Below are 24,903 nucleotides of genomic sequence, written 5' to 3' on the forward strand. Positions count from 1 at the left end.
TTTTAATTTTAAATAGAAGCATTTTTGCAATATACTTCAATTAGCAAAAATGTCTCTAGTAAAAACTATTGTTCTTTAGCTGCATAAGAACATATGCTGCAAGGACCCCTGCACCCTACACTACACCATCTCAGACCGTCACCAGTGGCTTTTATGACAACTCTTCACAAGCACAATACACACAATTATCGGTTCTAAGAGTTTGAACACTGGACGGGCAATCACAGCATACAGTATATGTATGTATGCTGCAGAAAAAAATGAAACTTTTAATAGAAACATTTTTGCTAATATAAGTATATTGCAAAAATAATTATATTTAAAATTGAAATGTACCTATGAACATTTTAATTTTGACCTATCACTTTAAACTCTGGGGCTAGTGGAAACACTACACGTTTCAAAGAGACTGAAGTGCATTGAATGTAATGTGGAACCCTGACATTGCTACATGGTGAACAATGATTGGTGGGTATGTGCAGGAGCTTATTTATATACGTTACTAACAGGTCACATCACAGGAAGCAAGATAAACAATGTTCAGGAGGCTTTACAATGAGTGTCCCAAGCCTGCAAAACAATGCTATTTTACTAACAAAATGCATGTTTATTTCCTGCAATTCCATGAATCCTTTCCGATACATAAATACACTTATTCTAATGTTTCTTTAAGGTACAAAGAGGCATCCTAAACACTTTCAAGGCTACAGTATATTTATCCAATATAAAAATAAAATACATAGCCAAGCTAGGTAATAAACACGCTGAAAATGTATACAAGTATTTTGTTAAAGTGTACCGTGTACAAAGCAAACGTTTATAAAAAGTGGTAGTAATCAAAGAATTCATCCTATTTCTAAAGCCAAAACAACAACGGAATGTGAAAAGTGACTCGTAATTGCTTCTAAGAACTGAGATCGCATTTATCAAGGGAATTCTAATAGCTTCCCATCTATATATATCCTTATATAATCTTAAAAGGACCAAGATTACTGATGGCAAGGACATTTACTGGGATGTTGTAAGCACTGTTAAACATTTTAGTTTAAAGGAACATTGTACAGTAAAATCATTTTCCCCTTTACTACTTATACCGGCTGCAAAAGCCCACATCCTTATTTTATATATTTCTCTATACTCACAAGCCTCACTTATCTATTTGTTGAGACACAAAAGCTTATATTTAGGGTCCAATGATCTAAAGGGCTCTGTGCTGCCGAGATTATTTAAGAATGCTCATCAGTATTTCTATTTCCCTGGTGGAATTATTTAAAGCCTCAAAACAGGGTGTTTCGCTAAGGGGTGTATACTGCATTTTCGTATGGGCAGGAGATGAATGCATTACAATAAGTACTCAATGAAAATCGTAATTTAAAAATCGTACAAAACAAATAATTGAATCATTCACAGAAAAATAAACAGGAAAATTATATTATTTATTATATAAATTATGCTTACCTGATAATTTTATTTTCTTCAGATGGAAAGAGTTCACAGCTGCATTCATTACTTTTGGGAAATAAGAACGTGGCCACCATGAAGAGGCAAAGACACCACAGCCAAAGGCTTAAATATGCGTCCCACTCCCATCATCCCCCAGTCATTCTGCTGAGGAACTAGGACACAGTAGAAGAAATATCAGGGTGAAAAAGGTGCCAGAAGAATAAAAATACAGACGCCACACATAAAAAAATATGAGTGGGGAGCTGTGGACTCTTTCTATCTGAAGAAAATAAAATTATCAAGTAAGCATAATTTATGTTTTTCTTCATAAATGGAAAGAGTCCACAGCTGCATTCATTACTTTTGGAAAAATAATGCCCAAGCTATAGAGGACACTGAATGCCAAGACAGGAGGGTACAAAAGGCGGAACACTCTGAGGGCACCAGGCCTAAAACCACTACCCAATAAAACCCTGCTTCGTCCGAAGCCAAGAACATTTAAAGGAAAAAGCCCCAAAGACACTTACCTGCAGATAGTTCGGAAGCCTAGCTAGAAACCGCAAAATCAGACTCAACTGAGCCAACAGTCCTCCAGAAGACACAGTTGAAAAGCGGTCGGCCCCCAACCACACACCAGCCAAAAACTCCCAAAGGGACAGAGGAAGAAAAAAAACAAAGGCAATCGAAAGGACACCACATATTCCATAAAGGAAGACCCCTAAAACGAGCACAGCTTATAAAGACCCAAATGGGTCCAAAACAAATAAGGGAGGCAACGTCCAGACCAACATAACACAAGGCCTAGGACCGGGTTTCCGAACAGCGATTTCTCTCCACGTCGTCAGAAAAACTTATCCTCAAGTCGTCAGAAATTAGAATACTGAAGTATTCAACACAATACGTGTAGCAGACCCAGACGAGGGAAACACCAGAGTCAGAAAACCTTACTAAGAAGTAAAATCCGGCCAAACAAGATATCGGATTATAAAAACTCCAACACAGAGGCCACCCTCTATGCAATTCCAGCCGCCAGATCGACACATAGGTCCCAAAGGGAAGAAGTATAGAACCTCAACTAGGCCCATTATACCCCCGCGGAAAAACAATCTAAGGACCTACTCCCAGCCGGGCCAGCCCAAGCGTCAGGAGGTCCGAAACAGGGGAATAGAAGAACCCCGGCACCTGCTCACAAGAGAGCAGAAAAAATGGCTTCAGCCATTCCACAGAGCTCGGGAACCCCCCCCCCAAGACCCCATAATGATAGTTGACAAGGCCGAAGACCAAGAAGAGTCTAGCAACGGCCCTCTCGATGCCGAGTCAGCAAGACACCAGAAAGAACAGAACAACCCAGAGAGCATGCCTCTCTCCAAATGGGTTAAACCTTCTGTTCCATCCCTTGAATTCTAGGAAAAGTCCTAAACGAGGCCTCCATAGGAGAAAAAGCCCCACCCTAAGAAAAAGGGGGCCATTAGAGACAGAGGCCATGAGGCCCAAGGTCACAGGCCGAAGAAGAGAACGCTCTCCAACGCAGTTGAACCTGGAAGGAATCCCCTGAAACACTAACGCATCAAAGGGTGCATTAACTGCAGTGGTTACCCTATAACCCATCAACTGCAGAACCGCGAGGCCATCAGGTTACTTCAGCAAACCGTCCAAGGGAAACCATTCATTGATCGTAGGCAAAGCAAATGAATAGCGGCACTCAGGAAATCTGGCCAATTGACCAGATCTACTAGCCAGACCAAAGGTCATAGCCCAAATTCCTGGAACAGGAGAACCCTGAACCCGCCCTGGATCCTGAAAGATCGGTTAATGGTGCTTTAGCAAGGATATTTGCAGGACATGCGATATTAAGAGCACATAGCCACAGCTGGATTCAAACTCATGACCTTCAGCTTTCAAGGAAGCATAGTTACCTCTAAGACATTAAGGTACACCATGAACAGGATCCACAAGGGAAAAACGCTGAGCAAAAGCCTCAGCAACCAGAAGAACCAGGGCGATGACGGGTTTGAGCCCCCCATTGTTTAAAATAAATAATATCCCGGAAATTGAAACACCCGCAGGGAGATATTAATGTAATATCCAGGAGAACACTTTGCAAATCCTGACCCAAGGAGGAGACCACCCCATGCCCAAGTCCAACGCTCCAAAGGAGCTAAGGGCATCTCGAACCAAGAGACTAGAGCCCATAGGTGATCGACTGCCACCAGACTACCCAAGCAAGGTAATACCAAGAGGACAAGGTCACTTGGTCAAAAGCTAGTCGCCACCTCACCATACAAGACAGAGGAGTACCAAGGATGCAAAGCATCCCCAGATCTGGGAAAACTCTCGAAGGGAAATTCAGATCCCCAAAGGAGACCCAACTCACATGGAGGAACAGACAAAATCCAAAGGGTCTCAAGAAGAGAGCAATCATCGCCAAAAGGGAAACCCGGGGCCCCAAAAAGAGACCTAACCCCCATTGGGAAGTCCAAAGGTCTCACGGACCAGAGAACCCTGGAAGGAACACGTCCAACAGGACAATTCCTAGAGCCTCCGAAAGGCCAAACCGTCTTAACAAGCGGTAATGAGACACTAAATCTCCAATCCTCCCACGTGAGGAAGGATACTCTAAGTCCCGAGAGACTCGGAAGCAAAAACATAATTTATGCTTACCTGATAAATTTATTTCTCTTGTAGTGTGTTCAGTCCACGGGTCATCCATTACTTATGGGATATATTCTCCTTCCCAACAGGAAGTTGCAAGAGGATCACCCAAGCAGAGCTGCCATATAGCTCCACCCCTCACATGTCATATCCAGTCATTTGACCGAAACAAGACGAGAAAGGAGAAACTATAGGGTATAGTGGTGACTGGAGTTTTAATTAAAATTTAGAACTGCCTCAAAAAAAGACAGGGCGGGCCGTGGACTGAACACACTACAAAAGAAATAAATTTATCAGGTAAGCATAAATTATGCTTTCTCTTGTTAAGTGTGTTCAGTCCACGGGTCATCCATTACTTATGGGATACCAATACCAAAGCTAAAGTACACGGATGATGGGAGGGACAAGGCAGGAACTTTAAACAGAAGGAACCACTGCCTGAAGAACCTTTCTCCCAAAAACAGCCTCCGAAGAAGCAAAAGTGTCAAATTTGTAAAATTTTGAAAAGGTATGAAGTGAAGACCAATTTGCAGCCTTGCAAATCTGTTCAACAGAGGCCTCATTCTTAAAGGCCCAGGTGGAAGCCACAGCTCTAGTGGAATGAGCTGTAATTCTTTCAGGGGGCTGCTGTCCAGCAGTCTCATAGGCTAAACGTATTATGCTACGAAGCCAAAAAGAGAGAGAGGTGGCCGAAGCCTTTTGACCTCTCCTCTGTCCAGAATAAACGACAAACAGAGAAGAAGTTTGCTGAAAATCCTTAGTTGCCTGTAAGTAGAACTTCAGGGCACGGACTACGTCCAGATTATGCAAAAGATGTTCCTTCTTTGAAGAAGGGTTAGGACATAATAATGGAACAACAATCTCCTGATTGATATTCCTATTAGAAACAACCTTAGGTAAAAATCCAGGTTTAGTACGCAAAACTACCTTGTCTGAATGAAAAATCAGATAAGGAGAATCGCAATGTAAGGCAGATAACTCAGAGACTCTTCGAGACTAGGAATTAGCCATCAAAAACAGAACTTTCCAAGATAAAAGCTTAATATCAATGGAATGAAGGGGTTCAAACGGAACACCCTGAAGAACTTTAAGAACCAAGTTTAAGCTCCACGGAGGAGCAACAGTTTTAAACACAGGCTTAATCCTAGCCAAAGCCTGACAAAAAGCCTGAACGTCTGGATTTTCTGCCAGACGTTTGTGTAAAAGAATAGACAGAGCAGAAATCTGTCCCTTTAACGAACTAGCGGATAAACCCTTTTCTAAACCCTCTTGTAGATAAGACAATATCCTAGGAATCCTAACCTTACTCCATGAGTAACTCTTGGATTCACACCAATGTAAATATTTACGCCATATCTTATGGTAAATTTTTCTGGTAACCGGTTTCCGAGCCTATATCAATGTATCAATAACCGACTCCGAGAAACCACGCTTTGAGAGAATCAAGCGTTCAATCTCCATGCAGTCAGCCTCAGAGAAATTAGGCTTGGATGGTTGAAAGGACCCTGAAGAAGAAGGTCCTGCCTCAGAGGCAGAGACCATGGCGGACAGGACGACATGTCCACTAGGTCTGCATACCAGGTCCTGCGTGGCCACGCAGGCGCTATCAGAATCACTGATGCTCTCTCCTGTTTGATCCTGGCAATCAGACGAGGCAGCAACGGAAACGGTGGGAACACATAAGCCATGTTGAAAATCCAAGGGGCTGCTAGTGCATCTACCAGCACCGCTCCCGGGTCCCTGGACCTGGATCCGTAACAAGGAAGCTTGGCGTTCTGGCGAGACGCCATGAGATCCAGTTCTGGTTCGCCCCAACGAAGAATCAGTTCACCCCCGGGTGAAAGGTCTGGCGGCTTAGAAAGTCCGCCTCCCAGTTCTCCACGCCTGGGATGTAGATCGCTAACAGATGGCAAGAGTGAGACTCTGCCCAGCGAATTATCTTTGAGACTTCTAACATCGCTAGGGAACTCCTGGTTCCCCCTTGATGATTGATGTAAGCCACAGTCGTGATGTTGTCCGACTGAAATCTGATGAACCTCAGTGTTGCTAACTGAGGCCAAGCTAGAAGAGCATTGAATATCGCTCTTAATTCCAGAATGTTTATTGGAAGGAGTTTCTCCTCCTGAGTCCATGATCCCTGAGCCTTCAGGGAATTCCAGACTGCGCCCCAGCCTAGAAGGCTGGCATCTGTTGTTACAATCGTCCAATCTGGTCTGCGAAAAGTCATTCCCTTGGACAGATGAATCCGAGACAACCACCAGAGAAGAGAATCTCTGGTCTCCTGGTCCAGATTTAGTAAAGGGGACAGATCTGAGTAATCCCCATTCCACTGACTCAGCATGCATAATTGCAGCGGTCTGAGATGCAGGCGCGCAAATGGCACTATGTCCATTGCCGCGACCATTAAGCCGATTACTTCCATGCACTGAGCTACTGATGGGCTTGGAATGGAATGAAGGACACGGCAAGCATTTAGGATTTTTGATAACCTGGACTCCGTCAGGTAAATCTTCATCTCTACAGAATCTATAAGAGTCCCTAGAAAGGGAACCCTTGTGAGTGGTAACAGAGAACTCTTTTCCATGTTCTCTTTCCACCCATGCGACCTCAGAAATGCTAGAACTATCTCTGTATGAGACTTTGCATTTTGAAAACTTGACGCTTGTATCAGAATGTCGTCTAAGTACGGAGCCACCGCTATGCCTCGCGGTCTTAGTACCGCCAGAAGCGAGCCCAGAACCTTTGTAAAAATTCTCGGGGCCGTAGCTAACCCGAAGGGAAGAGCTACAAACTGGTAATGCCTGTCTAGAAAGGCAAACCTTAGGTACGATAATGATCTTTGTGAATCGGTATGTGAAGGTAGGCATCCTTTAAGTCCACTGTGGTCATATACTGACCCTCTTGGATCATGGGTAGGATGGTTCGGATAGTCTCCATTTTGAATGATGGAACTCTTAGGAATTTGTTTAAGATCTTTAGGTCCAAGATTGGTCTGAAGGTTCCCTCTTTCTTGGGAACCACAAACAGATTTGAGTAAAATCCTTGCCCTTGTTCCGTCCGCGGAACTGGGTGGATCACCCCCATTACTAGGAGGTCCTAGACATCTCTTGTCCAAGCCTGGGCGAAGAGAGAAAGTCTGCCCCCCACTAGATCCGTTTCCGGATAGGGGGCCCTCTCTTCATGCTGTCTTAGGGGCAGAAGTAGGCTTTCTGGCCTGCTTGCCCTTGTTCCAGGACTGGTTGCTTTTCCAACCCTGTCTGTAACGAGCAGCAGTTCCTTCCTGTTTTGGAACGGAGGAAGTTGATGCTGCTCCTGCCTTGAAATTACGAAAGGCACGAAAACTAGACTGTTTGGCCTTTGATTTGGCCCTGTCCTGAGGAAGGGTGTGACCCTTACCTCCAGTAATGTCAGCAATAATCTCCTTCAAGCCGGGCCCGAATAAGGTTTGCCCTTTGAAAGGAATATTAAGCAATTTAGATTTAGAGGTTACATCTGCTGACCAGGATTTAAGCCATAGCGCTCTGCGCGCCTGAATGGCGAATCCGGAGTTCTTAGCCGTTAGTTTGGTTAAATGCACAACGGCATCCGAAACAAATGCATTAGCTAGCTTAAGGGCTTTAAGCTTGTTCAAAGTCTCATCCAATGGTGCTGTGCGAATAGCCTTTTCCAGAGACTCAAACCAGAAAGCCGCTGCAGCAGTGACGGGCGCAATGCATGCAAGGGGCTGTAATATAAAACCTTGTTGAACAAACATTTTCTTAAGGTAACCTTCTAATTTTTTATCCATTGGATCTGAGAAAGCACAACTATCCTCCACCGGAATAGTGGTACACTTGGCTAAAGTAGAAACTGCTCCCTCCACCTTAGGGACCGTCTGCCATAAGTCTCGTGTGGTGGCGTCTATTGGGAACATTTTTCTAAATATCGGAGGAGGGGAAAAAGGCACACCGGGTTTATCCCACTCCTTGTTAATAATCTCTGTAAGCCTTTTAGGTATAGGAAAAACGTCAGTACACACCGGTACCGTATAGTATTTACCCAGCCTACATAATTTCTCTGGGATTGCAACCGTGTCGCAATCATTCAGAGCCGCTAATACCTCCCCTAGTAATACACGGAGGTTCTCAAGCTTAAATTTAAAATTTCTGAATCCGGTCTCCCTGGATCAGATCCGTCACCCACAGAATGAAGCTCTCCATCCTCATGTTCTGCAAATTGTGACGCAGTGTCAGACATGGCCCTCATATCATCAGCGCGCTCTGTCCTTAACCCAGAGCTATCGCGCTTGCCTCTTAACTCAGGCAAATTAGATAATACTTCTTTCATAACATTAGCCATATCTTGTAAAGTGATTTGTAAGTGCCTTGATGTGCTTAGCGCCACAATCTCACGCACCTCCTGAGCGGGAGGCAAAGGTACTGACACGTGAGGAGAGTTAGGCGGCATAACTTCCCCCTCGTTGTCTGGTGATAATTTCTTTACCGGTAAAGACAGACTTTTATTTAAAGTAACATCAATACAATTGGTACAGATATTTCTATTGGGCTCCACATTGGCCTTTAAACATAATGAGCAAGCAGATTCATCTGTGTCAGACATGTTTAAACAGACTAGCAATGAAGCTATCAAGCTTGGAAATTTCTTTCAATAAGTTTACAAGCAATATAAAAAACGCTGCAGTGCTTTTAAAAACACAAAAAAACTGTCACAGTTGAAATAACAACGAACTAATACGGTTATAGCAACCAATTTTAAACAGTAAATGTATGAAATTAGCAGAGGATTGCACCCATTAGCAAAAGGATGATTAACCCCTCAATACCCAAAACGGATAATCAATTTAAGATTTAACGCTTTTCTCACAGTCAAACACACTGTCACAAGTCTGCTGTGACTGATTACCTCCCTCAAAAATGAATTTTGAAGACCCCTGAGCTCTCTGGAGACGTCCTGGATCAAAGAGGAAGAAGCAGGAAGACTGTGCTAGAATTTTAACTGCGCAACAAGGCGCTAAAAAAAGGTCCCTCCCACTCATATCACAACAGTGGGAGACCTGATATAACGGTGTCTATGCAGAAATATACGTTAGCCATGTGGAAAAAAATCATGCCCAAAAAGATTTATCACCAAAGTACCTCACAAAACAAATAACATGCCAGTAAACGTTTTTAAAAAACAACTTTCCAGTGTTATGCAAAGTTATCACTAAGCCTGCTACCAGTCGCTTCTACTGAAGTTAAGGTTCATACATTTATTTCAGTACTAACAGTATTTAAAGTTAAATTCTAGTCCCTAGAAAATAACTCAACTGCGCATACATTTATCAGCCTGATACCAGTCGCTACTACTGCATTAAAGGCTGTACTTACGTCATATGGGTAACAGCAGTGTTTTCATAGTCAATTCCATTCCTAGAAAATATTTTACTGCACATACCTTTCACCCTGATCTTCCAACAAAAACTGGAAAGGATCTCAACAACCGACAATCAGGATATTACACCATCCCCACATGTCTAATGAGGTGAACCATTCGAAGCAGAATACTGTGGATTCCCGTATTGGTTAAGGATAGGATGCTCTAATAACTCAAAAACGTGTCTGAGTAAAATGCGAAGGCGCGCTATTCTGTAATGAAAGGCGCAACACTCAGGGACAGCTACACCCACAGGTAACTATATAGGCCCACCAAAGGACGGGAGACCCGGGACAATCGGGCACAAGCACAAACTTAAATAAACATCTAGGCTCTGAAGATGCAAAATCAGCAAAAATATGTGAAAGCAAAAACGAGCTGCAACCTCCGTGGGGAACAAGCCACCCTGCAAGGAGAGATAAACATAATCTGGGTTACCCACATGTGTAGTAGTAGGGAGCGGTAGGGAACTCGCCTCTCAGAGAACAGAACCCCCAGAGGCGGATGGCTCATCGGACCCTTGATTCCCCATGCCCGAGGAACAAGGCGCTCTAATACGGCATATCAAACATAACATTGACCTGTGTCAACGGGGCCAATCTGCATTCTTCACAAGTCGAAGAATCTGAATCTGAAATTTGAACAGACTCAGCATCAGAATCCTCCATACCAGTTATATATTAATATGGACTAAAGAAAAAACATAATTTATGTAAAAACTTACCTGATAAATTCATTTATATCATATTGGCAAGAGTCCATAAGCTAGTGACGTATGGGATATACATTCCTACCAGGAGGGGACAAAGTTTCCTGAACCTCAAATGCCTATAAATACACCTCCCACCACACCTACAACTCTGTTTAACGAATAGCCAAGTAGTGAGGTGATAACAAAAAGGAGTAAAAAAGCATACAAAAAGAGGAACTGGAAATATAATTGTGCTTTTATACAAAAAAAAAATAACCACCATAAAAAGGGTGGGCCTCATGGACGCTTGCCAATATGAAAGAAATTAAGGTAAGTTCTTACATAAATTATGTTTTTTTTATGTAATTGGCAAGAGTCTATGAGCTAGTGACGTATGGGATAGAAATGCCCAAGATGTGGAAGTCCACAGAAGAGTCACTAGAGAGGGAGGGATAAAATGACAGCAGCTATTTCCACTGAGAAATTAAATCCACACAATAATTAAGTTTTTCTTAAAAAAAACTAGTCAAATGCAGTAGAATAAAACTGAGACAGCTGCCTGAAGAACTTTCTACCAAAGACTGCTTCAGAAGCAAAGCAAAATACAACAAAATGGTAAAAACAACAAAAGTATGCAAAGAAGACCAAATTATTGATTTGCAAGTTTGATCAACCAAAGCGTCATTCTGAAAAAGCCCAAGAAATGGCGACTGAATTTAGAAGAATGAGCTGTAAATCTCTGAGGCGGAGCCTGCCTGCCTCCAAATAAGCCTTGAAAAACAAAAGCTTTAACCAGGATACCAAAGAAATAGCAGAGGCTTTCTAACCTTTTCTGGAACCAGAAAAACAACAAATAGAGTAGAAGTCTTATGAAATCCTAATAACCTCGATATAGAATTATAAAGCTCTTACCATATCCAAAGGATGTAAAGAACTCTCAAAGAATTATTTAGGATTAGGACACAAAGGAGGAACAACAATTCTCTACTAATGTTGTTCAAATTCAAAACCTTAGGGGAAAAAAGAAGACCACAAAACAACTTATTTAGATGAAAAATCCGATAAGTAGACACACAAGGGAGAGCTAATAAATCAGAAACTCTTCTTGCAGAAGAGATAGTCAAAAGAAACAACACTCTCCAAGAAAGTAGATAATCTTCAAAGAAAATATAGGCTCAAAAGAAAGAGCCTGTAAAATCCTTAAACCAAATAAGACTCCAAAAAGGAGAAATTAATAAATGAACAGGCTTGAGACAAACCAAAGCCTGAACAAAAACATAATTTATGCTTACCTGATACATTTATTTCTCTTGTAGTGTGTTCAGTCCACGGGTCATCCATTACTTATGGGATATATTCTCCTTCCCAACAGGAAGTTGCAAGAGGATCACCCAAGCAGAGCTGCTATATAGCTCCTCCCCTCACATGTCATATCCAGTCATTCGACCGAAACAAGACGAGAAAGGAGAAACTATAGGGTGCAGTGGTGACTGGAGTTTTAATTAAAATTTAGAACCTGCCTCAAAAAGACAGGGCGGGCCGTGGACTGAACACACTACAAGAGAAATAAATTTATCAGGTAAGCATAAATTATGTTTTCTCTTGTTAAGTGTGTTCAGTCCACGGGTCATCCATTACTTATGGGATACCAATACCAAAGCTAAAGTACACGGATGATGGGAGGGACAAGGCAGGAACATTAAACAGAAGGAACCACTGCCTGTAGAACCTTTCTCCCAAAAACAGCCTCCGAAGAAGCAAAAGTGTCAAATTTGTAAAATTTGGAAAAAGTATGAAGTGAAGACCAAGTTGCAGCCTTGCAAATCTGTTCAACAGAGGCCTCATTCTTAAAGGCCCAGGTGGAAGCCACAGCTCTAGTGGAATGAGCTGTAATTTTTCAGGAGGCTGCTGTCCAGCAGTCTCATAGGCTAAGCGTATTATGCAACGAAGCCAAAAAGAGAGAGAGGTAGCAGAAGCCTTTTGACCTCTCCTCTGTCCAGAGTAAACGACAAACAGAGAAGAAGTTTGTCGAAAATCTTTAGTTGCCTGTAAGTAGAACTTCAGGGCACGGACCACGTCTAGATTATGCAAAAGACGTTCCTTCTTTGAAGAAGGATTAGGACATAACGATGGAACAACAATCTCTTGATTGATATTCCTGTTAGAAACAACCTTAGGTAAAAACCCAGGTTTAGAATGCAGGACTACCTTGTCTGAATGAAAGATCAGATAAGGAGAATCACAATGTAAGGCAGATAACTCAGAGACTCTTCGAGCCGAGGAAATAGCCATCAAAAACAGAACTTTCCAAGATAAAAGCTTAATATCAATGGAATGAAGGGGTTCAAACGGAACACCCTGAAGAACTTTAAGAACTAAGTTTAAGCTCCACGGAGGAGCAACAGTTTTAAACACAGGCTTAATCCTAGCCAAAGCCTGACAAAAAGCCTGGACGTCTGGATTCTCTGCCAGACGCTTGTGTAAAAGAATAGACAGAGCAGAAATCTGTCCCTTTAGTGAACTAGCGGATAAGCCCTTTTCTAAACCCTCTTGTAGAAAAGACAATATCCTAGGAATCCTAACCTTACTCCATGAGTAACTCTTGGATTCACACCAATATAAATATTTACGCCATATCTTGTGGTAAATTTTTCTGGTAACAGGTTTCCGAGCCTGTATTAATGTATCAATAACCGAATCCGAAAACCCACGCTTTGATAGAATCAAGCGTTCAATTTCCAAGCAGTCAGCCTCAGAGAAATTAGGTTTGGATGGTTGAAAGGACCCTGAATTAGGTCCTGCCTCAGGGGTAGAGACCATGGTGGACAGGACGACATGTCCACTAGGTCTGCATACCAGGTCCTGCGTGGCCACGCAGGCGCTATCAGAATCACTGATGCTCTCTCCTGTTTTATCCTGGCAATCATTCGAGGTAGCAACGGAAAAGGTGGAAACACATAAGCTTGTTGAAAACCCAAGGGGCTGCTAGTGCATCTACCAGCACCGCACCCGGGTCCCTGGACCTGGATCCGTAACAAGGAAGCTTGGCGTTCTGGTGAGATGCCATGAGATCCAGATCCGGTTTGCCCCAACGACGAATCAGTTGAGCAAATACCTCCGGGTGGAGTTCCCACTCCCCCGGATGAAAGGTCTGGCGACTTAGAAAATCCGCCTCCCAGTTCTCCACGCCTGGGATGTAGATCGCTGACAGGTGACAAGAGTGAGACTCTGCCCAGCGAATTATCTTCGAGACTTCCAACATCGCTAGGGAACTCCTGGTTCCCCCTTGATGATTGATTTAAGCCACAGTCGTGATGTTGTCCGACTGAAATCTGATGAACCTCAGTGTTGCTAACTGAGGCCAAGCTAGAAGAGCATTGAATATTGCTCTTAATTCTAGAATGTTTATTGGGAGGAGATTCTCATCCTGAGTCCACGATCCCTGAGCCTTCAGGGAGTTCCAGACTGCGCCCCAGCCTAGTAGGCTGGCATCTGTTGTTACAATCGTCCAAACTGGTCTGCGAAAAGTCATTCCTTTGGACAGATGAACCCGTGACAACCACCAGAGAAGAGAATCTCTGGTCTCCTGGTCCAGATTTAGCAAAGGGGACAGATCTGAGTAATCCCCGTTCCATTGACTTAGCATGCATAGTTGCAGCGGTCTGAGATGTAGGCGCGCAAATGTCACTATGTCCATTGCCGCGACCATTAAGCCGATTACTTCCATGCACTGAGCTACTGATGGGCTTGGAATGGAGTGAAGGACACGGCAAGCATTGAGAATCTTTGATAACCTGGACTCCGTCAGGTAAATCTTCATCTCTACAGAATCTATAAGAGTCCCTAGAAAAGGGACCCTTGTGAGTGGTAATAGAGAACTCTTTTCCACGTTCACTTTCCACCCATGCGACCTCAGAAATGCTAGAACTATCTCTGTATGAGACTTTGCATTTTGAAAACTTGACGCTTGTATCAGAATGTCGTCTAGGTACGGAGCCACCGCTATGCCTCGCGGTCTTAGTACCGCCAGAAGTGAGCCCAGAACCTTTGTAAAAATTCTTGGGGCCGTAGCTAACCCGAAGGGAAGAGCTACAAACTGGTAATGCCTGTCTAGAAAGGCAAACCTTAGGTACCGATAATGATCTTTGTGAATCGGTATGTGAAGGTAGGCATCCTTTAAGTCCACTGTGGTCATATATTGACCCTCTTGGATCATGGGTAGGATGGTCCGAATGGTTTCCATCTTGAACGATGGAACCCTTAGGAATTTGTTTAAGATTTTTAAGTCTAAGATTGGTCTGAAGGTTCCCTCTTTCTTGGGAACCACAAACAGATTTGAATAAAACCCTTGCCCCTGTTCCGTTCGCGGAACTGGGTGGATCACTCCCATCACTAAGAGGTCTTGTACACATTGTAGAAATGCCTCTTTCTTTACTAGGTTTGTTGATAACCTTGACAGATGAAAACTCCCTTGTGGAGGAGAAGTTTTGAAATCCAGAAGGTATCCCCGAGATATAATCTCCAACGTCCAAGGATCCTGTACATCTCTTGCCCAAGCCTGGGCGAAGAGAGAAAGTCTGCCCCCCACTAGATCTGTCTCCGGAAAGGGGGCCCTGTCTTCATGCTGTCTTAGGGGCGGAAGTAGGCTTTCTGGCCTGCTTGCCCTTGTTCCATGACTGGTTGCCTTTCCAACCCTGTCTGTAACGAGCAGTAGTTCCTTCCTGTTTTGGAGCGGAGGAAGTTGATGCTGCTCCTGCCTTGAAATTAAGAAAGGCACGAAAATTAGACTGTTTGGCCTTTGATTTGGCCCTGTCCTGAGGAAGGGTGTGGCCCTTACCTCCAGTAATGTCAGCAATAATTTCCTTCAAGCCGGGCCCGAATAAGGTCTGCCCTTTGAAAGGAATGTTTAGTAGTTTAGACTTAGAAGTTACATCTGCTGACCAGGATTTAAGCCATAGCGCTCTGCGCGCCTGTATGGCGAATCCGGAATTCTTAGCCGTAAGTTTGGTTAAATGCACTACGGCATCCGAAACAAACGCATTAGCCAGCTTAAGGGTTCTAATCTTGCTCAAAGATTCATCCAATGGTGCTGTGCGAATCGCCTCTTCCAGAGACTCAAACCAGAATGCCGCTGCAGCAGTGACAGGCGCAATGCATGCAAGAGGCTGTAATATAAAACCTTGTTGAACAAACATTTTCTTAAGGTAACCCTCTAATTTTTTATCCATTGGATCTGAGAAAGCACAGCTATCCTCCACCGGGATAGTGGTACGCTTGGCTAAAGTAGAAACTGCTCCCTCCACCTTAGGGACCGTCTGCCATAAGTCTCGTGTGGTGGCGTCTATAGGGAACATTTTTCTAAATATCGGAGGAGGGGAAAAAGGCACACCGGGTCTATCCCACTCCTTGCTAATAATCTCTGTAAGCCTCTTTGGTATAGGAAAAACGTCAGTACACACCGGTACCGCATAGTATTTATCCAGCCTACATAATTTCTCTGGGATTGCCACCGTGTCACAATCATTCAGAGCCGCTAACACGTCCCCTAGCAACACGCGGAGGTTCTCAAGCTTAAATTTAAAATTTGAAATTTCTGAATCCGGTCTCCCCGAATCAGAACCGTCACCCACAGAATGAAGCTCTCCGTCCTCATGTTCTGCAAATTGTGACGCAGTATCAGACATGGCTCTCGTGTCATCGGCGCGCTCTGTCCTTAACCCAGAGCTGTCGCGCTTGCCTCTTAACTCGGGCATATTGTATAATACTTCTTTCATAACATTAGCCATATCATGTAAAGTGATTTGTAAGGGCCTTGATGTACTTGGCGCCTCAATCTTACGCACCTCCCGAGCGGGAGACGAAGGTACTGACACGTGAGGAGAGTTAGACGGCATAACTTCCCCCTTGTTGTCTGGTGACAATTTCTTTATCGGTACAGATTGACTTTTATTCAAAGTAATATCAATACAATTGGTACACATATTTCTATTGGGCTCCACATCGGCTTTTAAACATAATGAACAAGCAGATTCCTCTGTATCAGACATGTTTACACAGACTAGCAATGAAGCTAGCAAGCTTGGAAATTACTTTCAATAAGTTTACAAGCAATATAAAAAACGCTGCAGCGCTTTTTTAAAAAACACAGTTGAATAACAAAGAACTAATTCAGTTATAGTCAACAATTCTTTAAATGTATTAATTAGCAGAGGATTGCACCCATTAGCAAAAGGATGATTAACCCCTCAGTACCCAAAAACGGATATCACATTAAGATTTAACGCTTTTATCACAGTCAAACACACTGTCACAGGTCTGCTGTGACGGATTACCTCCCTCAAAAACGAATTTTGAAGATCCCTGAGCTCTCTGGAGACGTCCTGGATCAAAGAGGAAAAAGCAGGAATACTGTGCTAGAATTTTAACTACGCAACAAGGCGCTAAAAAAAGGTCCCTCCCACTCCTATTACAACAGTGGGAGACCTGATATAACGGTTTCTATGCAGAAATATACGTTAGCCATGTGGAAAAAAATCATGCCCAAAAAGATTTATCACCAAAGTACCTCACAAAACGATTAACATGCCAGTAAACGTTTTAAAAAAACAACATTTCAGATGCTGTGTAAAGTTATTACTAAGCCTGCTACCAGTCGCTTCTACTGCAGTTAAGGCTCACACATTATATCAGTATTAACAGTATCTTTTCAGTCAAATTCCAGTCCCTAGAAAATAACTCTACTGTGCATACATTTATCAGCCTGATACCAGTCACTACTACTGCATGTACTTACATCATACGGGTAACAGCAGTGTTTTCTTAGTCAATTCCATTCCCAGAAAATACTGTACTGCACATACCTCATTTGCGGGAGACCCCGCATGCTATTCCCATTTTCTGAAGTTACCCCACTCCTCAGAATGTCGAGAACAGCCAGTGGATCTTAGTTACGCCTGCTAAGATCATAGAAAACGCAGGCAGTTTCTTCTTCCAAATACTGCCTGAGATAGAAAAAAACAGCACACTCCGGTGCCATTTAAAATAACAAACTTTTGATTGAAGAATAATTAAGTAAAAACTCCAACTCCTCTCGCGACCTCCTTCTTTGTTGAGGGTTGCAAGAGAATGACTGGATATGACATGTGAGGGGAGGAGCTATATAGCAGCTCTGCTTGGGTGATCCTCTTGCAACTTCCTGTTGGGAAGGAGAATATATCCCATAAGTAATGGATGACCCGTGGACTGAACACACTTAACAAGAGAAACAGTGAATATAAGTTAAAACAATTTTTCTAGGAAATAAAACAGAAAGAACAGAGATTTGTCCCTTGAAAAAAATTGCAGACAAACTTATCCAAACCATCCTGAAAAAACTGTAAAATCCTAGGAATTCTAAAAGAATGCCAAGAGAATTTATGAGAAGAACATCATAAAATATAGGTTTTCCAATCCTGATAATACATGTTCCTTGAAACACTTATAAGCCTGCAACATAGTGATAAAAACTGAGTCAGAGAAACCTCTATGACTAAACAATAATATCAATTTCCATACCTTCAAATTAGTAAATTGAGATCCCGATGGAAAAATAGCCCCTAAAACAAAAAGGGCTGGCCAAAGAGAAAGCAGCCAACGATGGCAACTGGACATCCGAACAAGATCCACATACCAAACCTGTGAGGCCATGCTGATGCTATCAGAAACACATGAGACAGTTCCAATATGATCTTGGGAATCACCCTTGGAAGAAAAAAACAGAGGCGGAAAGATGTAGCCAGGTTGCAAAACCAAGAAACTGCTAATGAATCCAGCATTTCCACCTGAGGATCCCTGGACCTGAAAAGGTACCTGGGAAATTGAGAAAACATCTCTATAGATACACCACTCTCCCGGATGTAAAGAATGACGGCTGAGATAATCTAGCTCCCAAATGTCTAAACCCGAGATATAAATCGTAGAAATTAGACAGGAGATGAATTCCGCCTAAGAACTTATTCAAGCTACTTCTTAATTGCTATAGAACCGCAAAAATCCCTATTTGATGATTGACATATGCCAAAGTTGTGATATTGTCTGTCTGAAAGCAAAATGAAAAGCTCTCTCCTAAAAAAGGCCAAGCCTGAAAGAGCTCTGAAAATAGCATGGAGTTCTAAAATATCGATTGGAAACCTCGCATCTTGAAGTTTCCAAACCCCTTGTGCTGTCAGAGACCCTCAGACAGCTCCCGAACCTGTAAGACTTGTATCCATTAAGAATACAGTCCAGGAAAGACCAACAAAAGGAGGCCCCCCTGAATAAAACGATGATAGTCTAATTACCAAAACAGAGAGAGTTGAGTGTTAGGATTTAAGAATATCAACTGTGATGTCTGAAAACAATCCCTGCACCATTGATTCAGTATGTAAAGCAAAAGAGGTCTCGGATGAAAAACAAGCAAATGGAACCACGCCCGATGCTACAGTTATGGGACCTAAAACTTCCATGCACATAGCCACTGAAAGGAACGTTCTAGACTAAGTTAGACAGGCTAACACTAATTACAATTCCCTTTTGGTCAGAACAAAATTAATTAAATCTTAATTTTGAAAAGACCTCGTAAGTTTACTTAAAGGCATAATAACAGTCGTAACCTTTTATAAAATAAGCAAAAGCATTTGATGTTTGCAGAGGAAATCAAGTACATGAACTGAATAAGTAAAAACAGTAAATATCATTGTACATGTAGAAACATTACAAGCATAAAATATGATAAATAAATGCCACATAATTGAGCTGAAGAAATAACAACAGCTTAATAATGAAAAGAACACACTTAGCTTTGTAGAATTGTGTTTCAGGCCATCAGTTTCTACAGTAACATCAGAGTCAGGATCAGAATGAGACATCTCGCAAAATGTAACAGAAAAATAAAAATAACATTAGGCAAAACATTTAATTTCCACAATGTAACAGTTTCAGTAGATAGAAAAACAAAGATAGTATTTTTTATTTTTAAAAAAAAACAAAAAATAAAATAAAAAGTAAGCATAATAGCTTTCAAAAATCATGAAAACCGCGAGTAATAGAGGGAGAGGGGTAAAATAACTAAATTATGCAAAAGGAAGTTAAGTTAAAAAATTTTGGTGCAAAACTAACACCAGAAAATGACACAACTAGCGTCATAACAAACGCGATTTTGCGCCAAAACAACTAGCGTCAACAAAGACGGAGGAAATTACGAAATTTGGACCATTAAAGGCGCAACTTCACGCCAAAGAAATTGTGCACAAAGAATGACGCAATAAAAAACAGCATTTTGCGTCCTCGCGAGCCTAGATTTGCCCATGAAAAAATTAAAAACAAGTCAAATTAGAAAAAGACTGAACCCCAGGTAAGAAAAAAGTTTAAATAAACCTACCAAACATGATTCCTATACTGAAACTGTTTAGACTGCAAAGGGAAATATACATAATCCTGACTCATGGTAAATATAAATAAAATACATATATTTAAAACTTTATATTAATACATAAAAGTGCCAAACCATAGCAGAGAGTGTCTTAAACAATGATACATACTTGCCGAAAGACACCCATCCACATATAGCAGATAGCCAAACCAGTAATTAAAACTATCAGCAGAGGTAATGGTATATAAGAGTATATCGTCAATCTGAAAAGGGAGGTAGGTGATGAATCCCTACGACCGATCACAGAGAACCCTTGAAAAGATTTCCCGCTAGGAAAACAATAAAATCAATAGGTGATACTCCCTTTACATCCCTCTGACAAACACTGTACTCTGAGAGGAATTGGGCTTCAGAATGCTTAATAGCTTATCATAGAAGAAATCATAAAAAAACAAGCACAAACTTACTTCACCATGTCATTAGGAGGCAAAGTTTGTAAAACTGAGTTGTGGGTGTGGTGGGAGGTGTATTTATAGGCATTTGAGGTTTGGGAAACTTTGCTCCCTCCTGGTAGGAATGTATATCTCATACGTCACTAGCTCATGGACTCTTGTCAATTACCACCTCCTAGAACCAGACACTAGCAGACCCGAATTTTTCAGTCGACACACGGTCAGGAATGCGGAAATGGAAGACCAGAACATAAACACGTCACAAGGTGAACTGTACAGTCCAAAAAAAAAAGCGCGCCCACCATAAGGTTGTGTCACTTCCAAAGGCCTTTATGTTCTGAGCCCAGTTAACACTACACATAAACAGACTGAATCACATAAGAAACATGATTAAAAAAAAAACCCTGTTCAATAATCCCCCTTGGAGATATTAACCCTCAATTCCAGAATACCAAAAGGAGCCTCACTGAGGCCCTATATTATACTTATTAAGTCCCGCAAGATTGTTCCTTACAGAAAACAAATAAGTTAGGGTACATTCTGATGAAGTAAAATGTAACGATCTTACCGGAATCCACGCCGTAGAACAGGAACACTGCCCTTCAAATATGACAAATAGTAGCAGCAACTCCACCATGGACTTGAAAGAAGAAAGCAGGCAGCGAAGCGAAGTTCGACAATGCCGATTGCTTGTGGAGCTGTTAATATAAGTCGGGATGGTTTCACAGAAAGACTCTCCCTGCATCTCCAAACTCTAACTTTCATCCAGGCTCTCACTGAGAGGCTGACAGGATTACTTAAAACTCCTGTCCTGTGTTGAAGAGTACTAACCTCTATAAGCGACAAAAACTTCTGACACTTCTCTGCCAACCTCCTGGGACAAAAGGCAAAGAATGACTGGTACATGATGGGAGTGGGAGGAGTATTTAAGCCTTTGGTTGGGGTGTCTTTGCCTCCTCCTGGTGGCAAGGTTCTTATTTTCCAAAAGTAATGAATGCAGCTGTGGACTCTTTCCAATTATGAAGAAAATCTTAACAGGATTATTCATCAAAAACATAAAATTTGTTTTAAAATTACACAGGTATTAATATGCACATCATACATTATAACTTAAGTACACTGGCAGGGACAGCCCCTTTTCATAGATAACTGCACCAAGGCTAAATTATATTGAAAGACTTATTTTTACATCCTACCTCTTCTTAAATGACAGATTCCTTTAATATATGTTACCAGCAAAAAAAAAGTTACCAGCAAAAAGAAAAAAAAGTTACCAGCAAAAAAAAAAAAAAAGTTTCCAGCAAAAAAAAGTTCTGACGATGTGGAAGGCTTATCAGGAGAATGCAGAACTAGTACAGGCAAAACATGGAACATTCATAAGGAAATGTGGAAAACAAATCGTCACACTTTACAATGAAAAGTTAAAATTTGCAGCACTTACTGTCTTGTTCAGCAAGATGGGCTGTATCTATTTAATAATAAAAACAAATACAATTAGTACCAAACAGAGAGAAGAGAGTAATACCAAATAAAAGAACTGAAACCAAATACATAAATCAAAATTAAAGGGACAGTAAAATCAAACTTTCATCATTCAGCTAGGACATGCTCAGAAGCAGTAATGCACTACTGTGAGTTAGCCGATGGTTAATGACTGCACATATATGTCTCATGTCATAGGCTCAACAGAGAAGTTCAGCTAGCTCCCAGTAGTACATTGCTGCGGCTGCTTTAAAAAAAGATAATGAAACAAAATCGACAACCTTTTACATGTAAACTGGAAAACTGGCAAAAAGGATTTGACTTCAGAAAACTGGAACAGATGTATTCCCTCTAATATTTTATTTTCTACTATCCTTGGTTTTATTTACAGCCATGGACATTTAACAATTATTATATTACTGTATAGGAAGCTAGTACACCCGTGCTATTAATTTATAACATAATATAGATTGTGAAAGTCTTCAAGCTTAGTTTGGTGCAGCCATAAGATGCTACATATAAGTTTGTTTTGGAAGGTAAAACTATAATTCTCACCGTACAGATCCTCTTCTATATCATCAACTGAGAAATCGGAAGCTGAAAGTCAAAATAAACAAGGGTATTACAGAGGTTTCTACTATAAAAGTATAAGACTAAACACTGGGCAAGGATTGTAAAACAATACAAACATCAAATGATCTCACTTGTTCCCTTTTATAAGCTAGTCACTAATAATGCCTTGTTATAAAATCACATTCATTACCTGAACTATTATACTGAAGAGAAGTAAGGTCCCAGCCACTTGTTTCCCTGAGGAAGCCAGTGCTGTATATATGAACCCTGCTGCAGAATCAGACTCCCGCAGAAGCACACTCCTACTCTACTCCAGTCTGATTATAAAAAGAAAGTATTAAACAATCATAACACATAATGTATTCAAGCAAAGGAATATGACAAAGAATAACCATAGTGAAGCTAGGTCAGTGTTACCTTATATCCAGAATGTAGCCTTCTATCTAAAACTATTTGATCATTTTAACTGGATATACTAAGAACCTGTAATATCCACATACATTATGCTAACAAAAGCAGACTAATAGAATACCCTCTCATATTACTGAGGACAATTGCTAAGCCAGCATGCTTGCCACGATTATAAAGCCAATTGTAATTTGGCAGACATTTCTGCAACGTCTACATGAACAGCGCTGACAAACCAAACGTTGCAAATTACAATTAATGTAAAGGGTTTAGATTTATGCTGGGTATTAAATTAAACAAGCAATTTGAAAAGTTCTTCATAACATACTTCACAATTTCAATTAAAGTTTTCTGGATTATACACACAGTCATAATGTTACATACAAAACAGATTGGCCGTGAGCTATAAATGGACTATATATATATATATATATATATATATATATATATATATATATATATATATACACACACACATCCACACACACACACATCCACACATCAAATATACAAACACAAACATATATATATATATATACATACATACAAATTATATGAACATACATGATGCTGCTTATAAGAAACTTGTAGGCACTTACCTAAAACTGTTTCTTCCTCAATGGTATCTAAGTGTAAAACAAAACAAAAAAAATCTTATTAACTAGATTAGTTACCACACAAAAAAATTGCAGATACTTATTTCATGAAAAGAAAAAAAAAAACCTCTAGTTTGTGAATTAACTATAAAATTAAAGACAGAGTATGAATAATGTACAAAGCATCAAAAAAAGGGGAACATGAAATCTTGTCAACTTGGCTTCAGTACTGGTCGTTGACAAATAGCCATAATCATGTGCACCAAAGAGAAAGTTAGAATACTCAGAAATAGGCAACTTCTGCATGCTTAAATGTACAGTTTGTTTGTAGCTGAACAATTAGATTGCACTGCAATGCTCATTTAGAAGACACATATTCATAGGCACAGGTAAACTTGGTGAAGTGCAGAGGCACCTTATATTACCAGCTGGGTGGCATAAAGTACCCGGGTGGGGGTAGTGTAATACTTTTACCATATTATTTCCATTCAAAGTAAAACATAATTTCATAATTTAACTATTTTTATACAATCTGTGTAATAAACATTGAAAAATGTTATTAGCTTATTTTAGCATAATATTGGCTACAATTTTAGCTGAGTTGTGCACCAGTTAAAAAGTTCCCGGAGAGAACACTGATTATGCACATTTTCTATTTGTGGATGGGCTTGTGATAACTGACTGCTAAGATTTCTATATTTAAAAACACAACTAATCTAATATGTGCCAAATAAAAAAATTAAAAGAAGCCAGGGAAGAGGAAACCAAATCTCATATTAGCTCCAGAAAAAGTAGCCTATTAGCTGTAACCCCTCATCCTACACCAGTAGCGGATTTATACTCAAGAATAACATATGTACTGTATATAAAAGGCTAGGTTCAGTTTATTCCCTTTTATTTATTTATTTTTACTCTTTCTATTAAACTTAATTTAATAATGCTTCATGTCTGTTGATTGCAAGCTCACATGGTTAGTGAGACTGTATATAATTTAGTTTCTGACAAAGAAATTACAATGGCACTACTCCAATTATTTACATGACTTCATATATATTCACATCTATGATGACTATTAATTATATAATAAAAAATAATCAGCACACCAAAATGCTTCAAAAAGTAATAGTTATGTTTAATGCTAACATGAAACTCAATATATCATAACAGTAGTATAAATACCATCAGAAAATGTATACACAACACCAAGATGGTGAGAGGTCCATAACCTATCCTCATTCAAACTTGCATACAGCATACACACGCATACATAACAATTCCCCTTAGGCGTCCCTAAGAAGAAGAAAAACAAAAGGTGTCTTTTTCCACAAAAAAAATCACGATACAATATAACATAGCAGATAAGGTTGAAAAAAGACCGAAGTCCATCGAGTTCAAACTATACAAATCTAAAATACTTACAAAAAGCTCCAGTTAAGCTTAAATAACACCACTAAAAGGTGACACATTTAATACTAGCAATCATATCCATGAATTCCGTTTATATACAGAAATGTATCAAGACTATTTTTAAATGTATCTAGGGTATTGACATTCACTACCTCCTTTGCTAATGAGTTCCACAATTTTATTGCTCTTACAGTGAAAAAACTTTTCTGTTGCAGGAGATAAATCTCCTTTCCTCCAACCTTAAATTGTGACCTCTTGTCAGAAACAATTTCCTGGAATAAACAGAGCTTCTGCCATTTCTGTATATGGGCCTTGAATATATTTATATAAAGTAATCATGTCACCTCTTAAGCGCCGTTTTTCTAAAGATAACAATGATGTGAATAAGTAACGTAG

At 40.7% G+C, this 24,903-nt stretch overlaps 1 protein-coding gene across 1 annotated transcript in view; it reads right to left on the bottom strand.

Annotated features, from left to right (window-relative positions):
- LOC128660956 (aspartyl/asparaginyl beta-hydroxylase) overlaps nucleotides 1-24,903 on the bottom strand; it is a gene marked incomplete in the record, with an annotated part of 420,872 nt that overhangs the window by 137,991 nt on the left and 257,978 nt on the right. Inside the window, 3 exon segments of the mRNA XM_053715069.1 lie at nucleotides 21,483-21,509; nucleotides 22,079-22,120; nucleotides 23,104-23,130. Of these exon segments, the coding sequence (XP_053571044.1) occupies nucleotides 21,483-21,509; nucleotides 22,079-22,120; nucleotides 23,104-23,130 (96 nt within the window).

This window comes from Bombina bombina, chromosome 5 (genome assembly GCF_027579735.1).
Source record: "Bombina bombina isolate aBomBom1 chromosome 5, aBomBom1.pri, whole genome shotgun sequence".
NCBI classification, from domain to species: domain Eukaryota; kingdom Metazoa; phylum Chordata; class Amphibia; order Anura; family Bombinatoridae; genus Bombina; species Bombina bombina.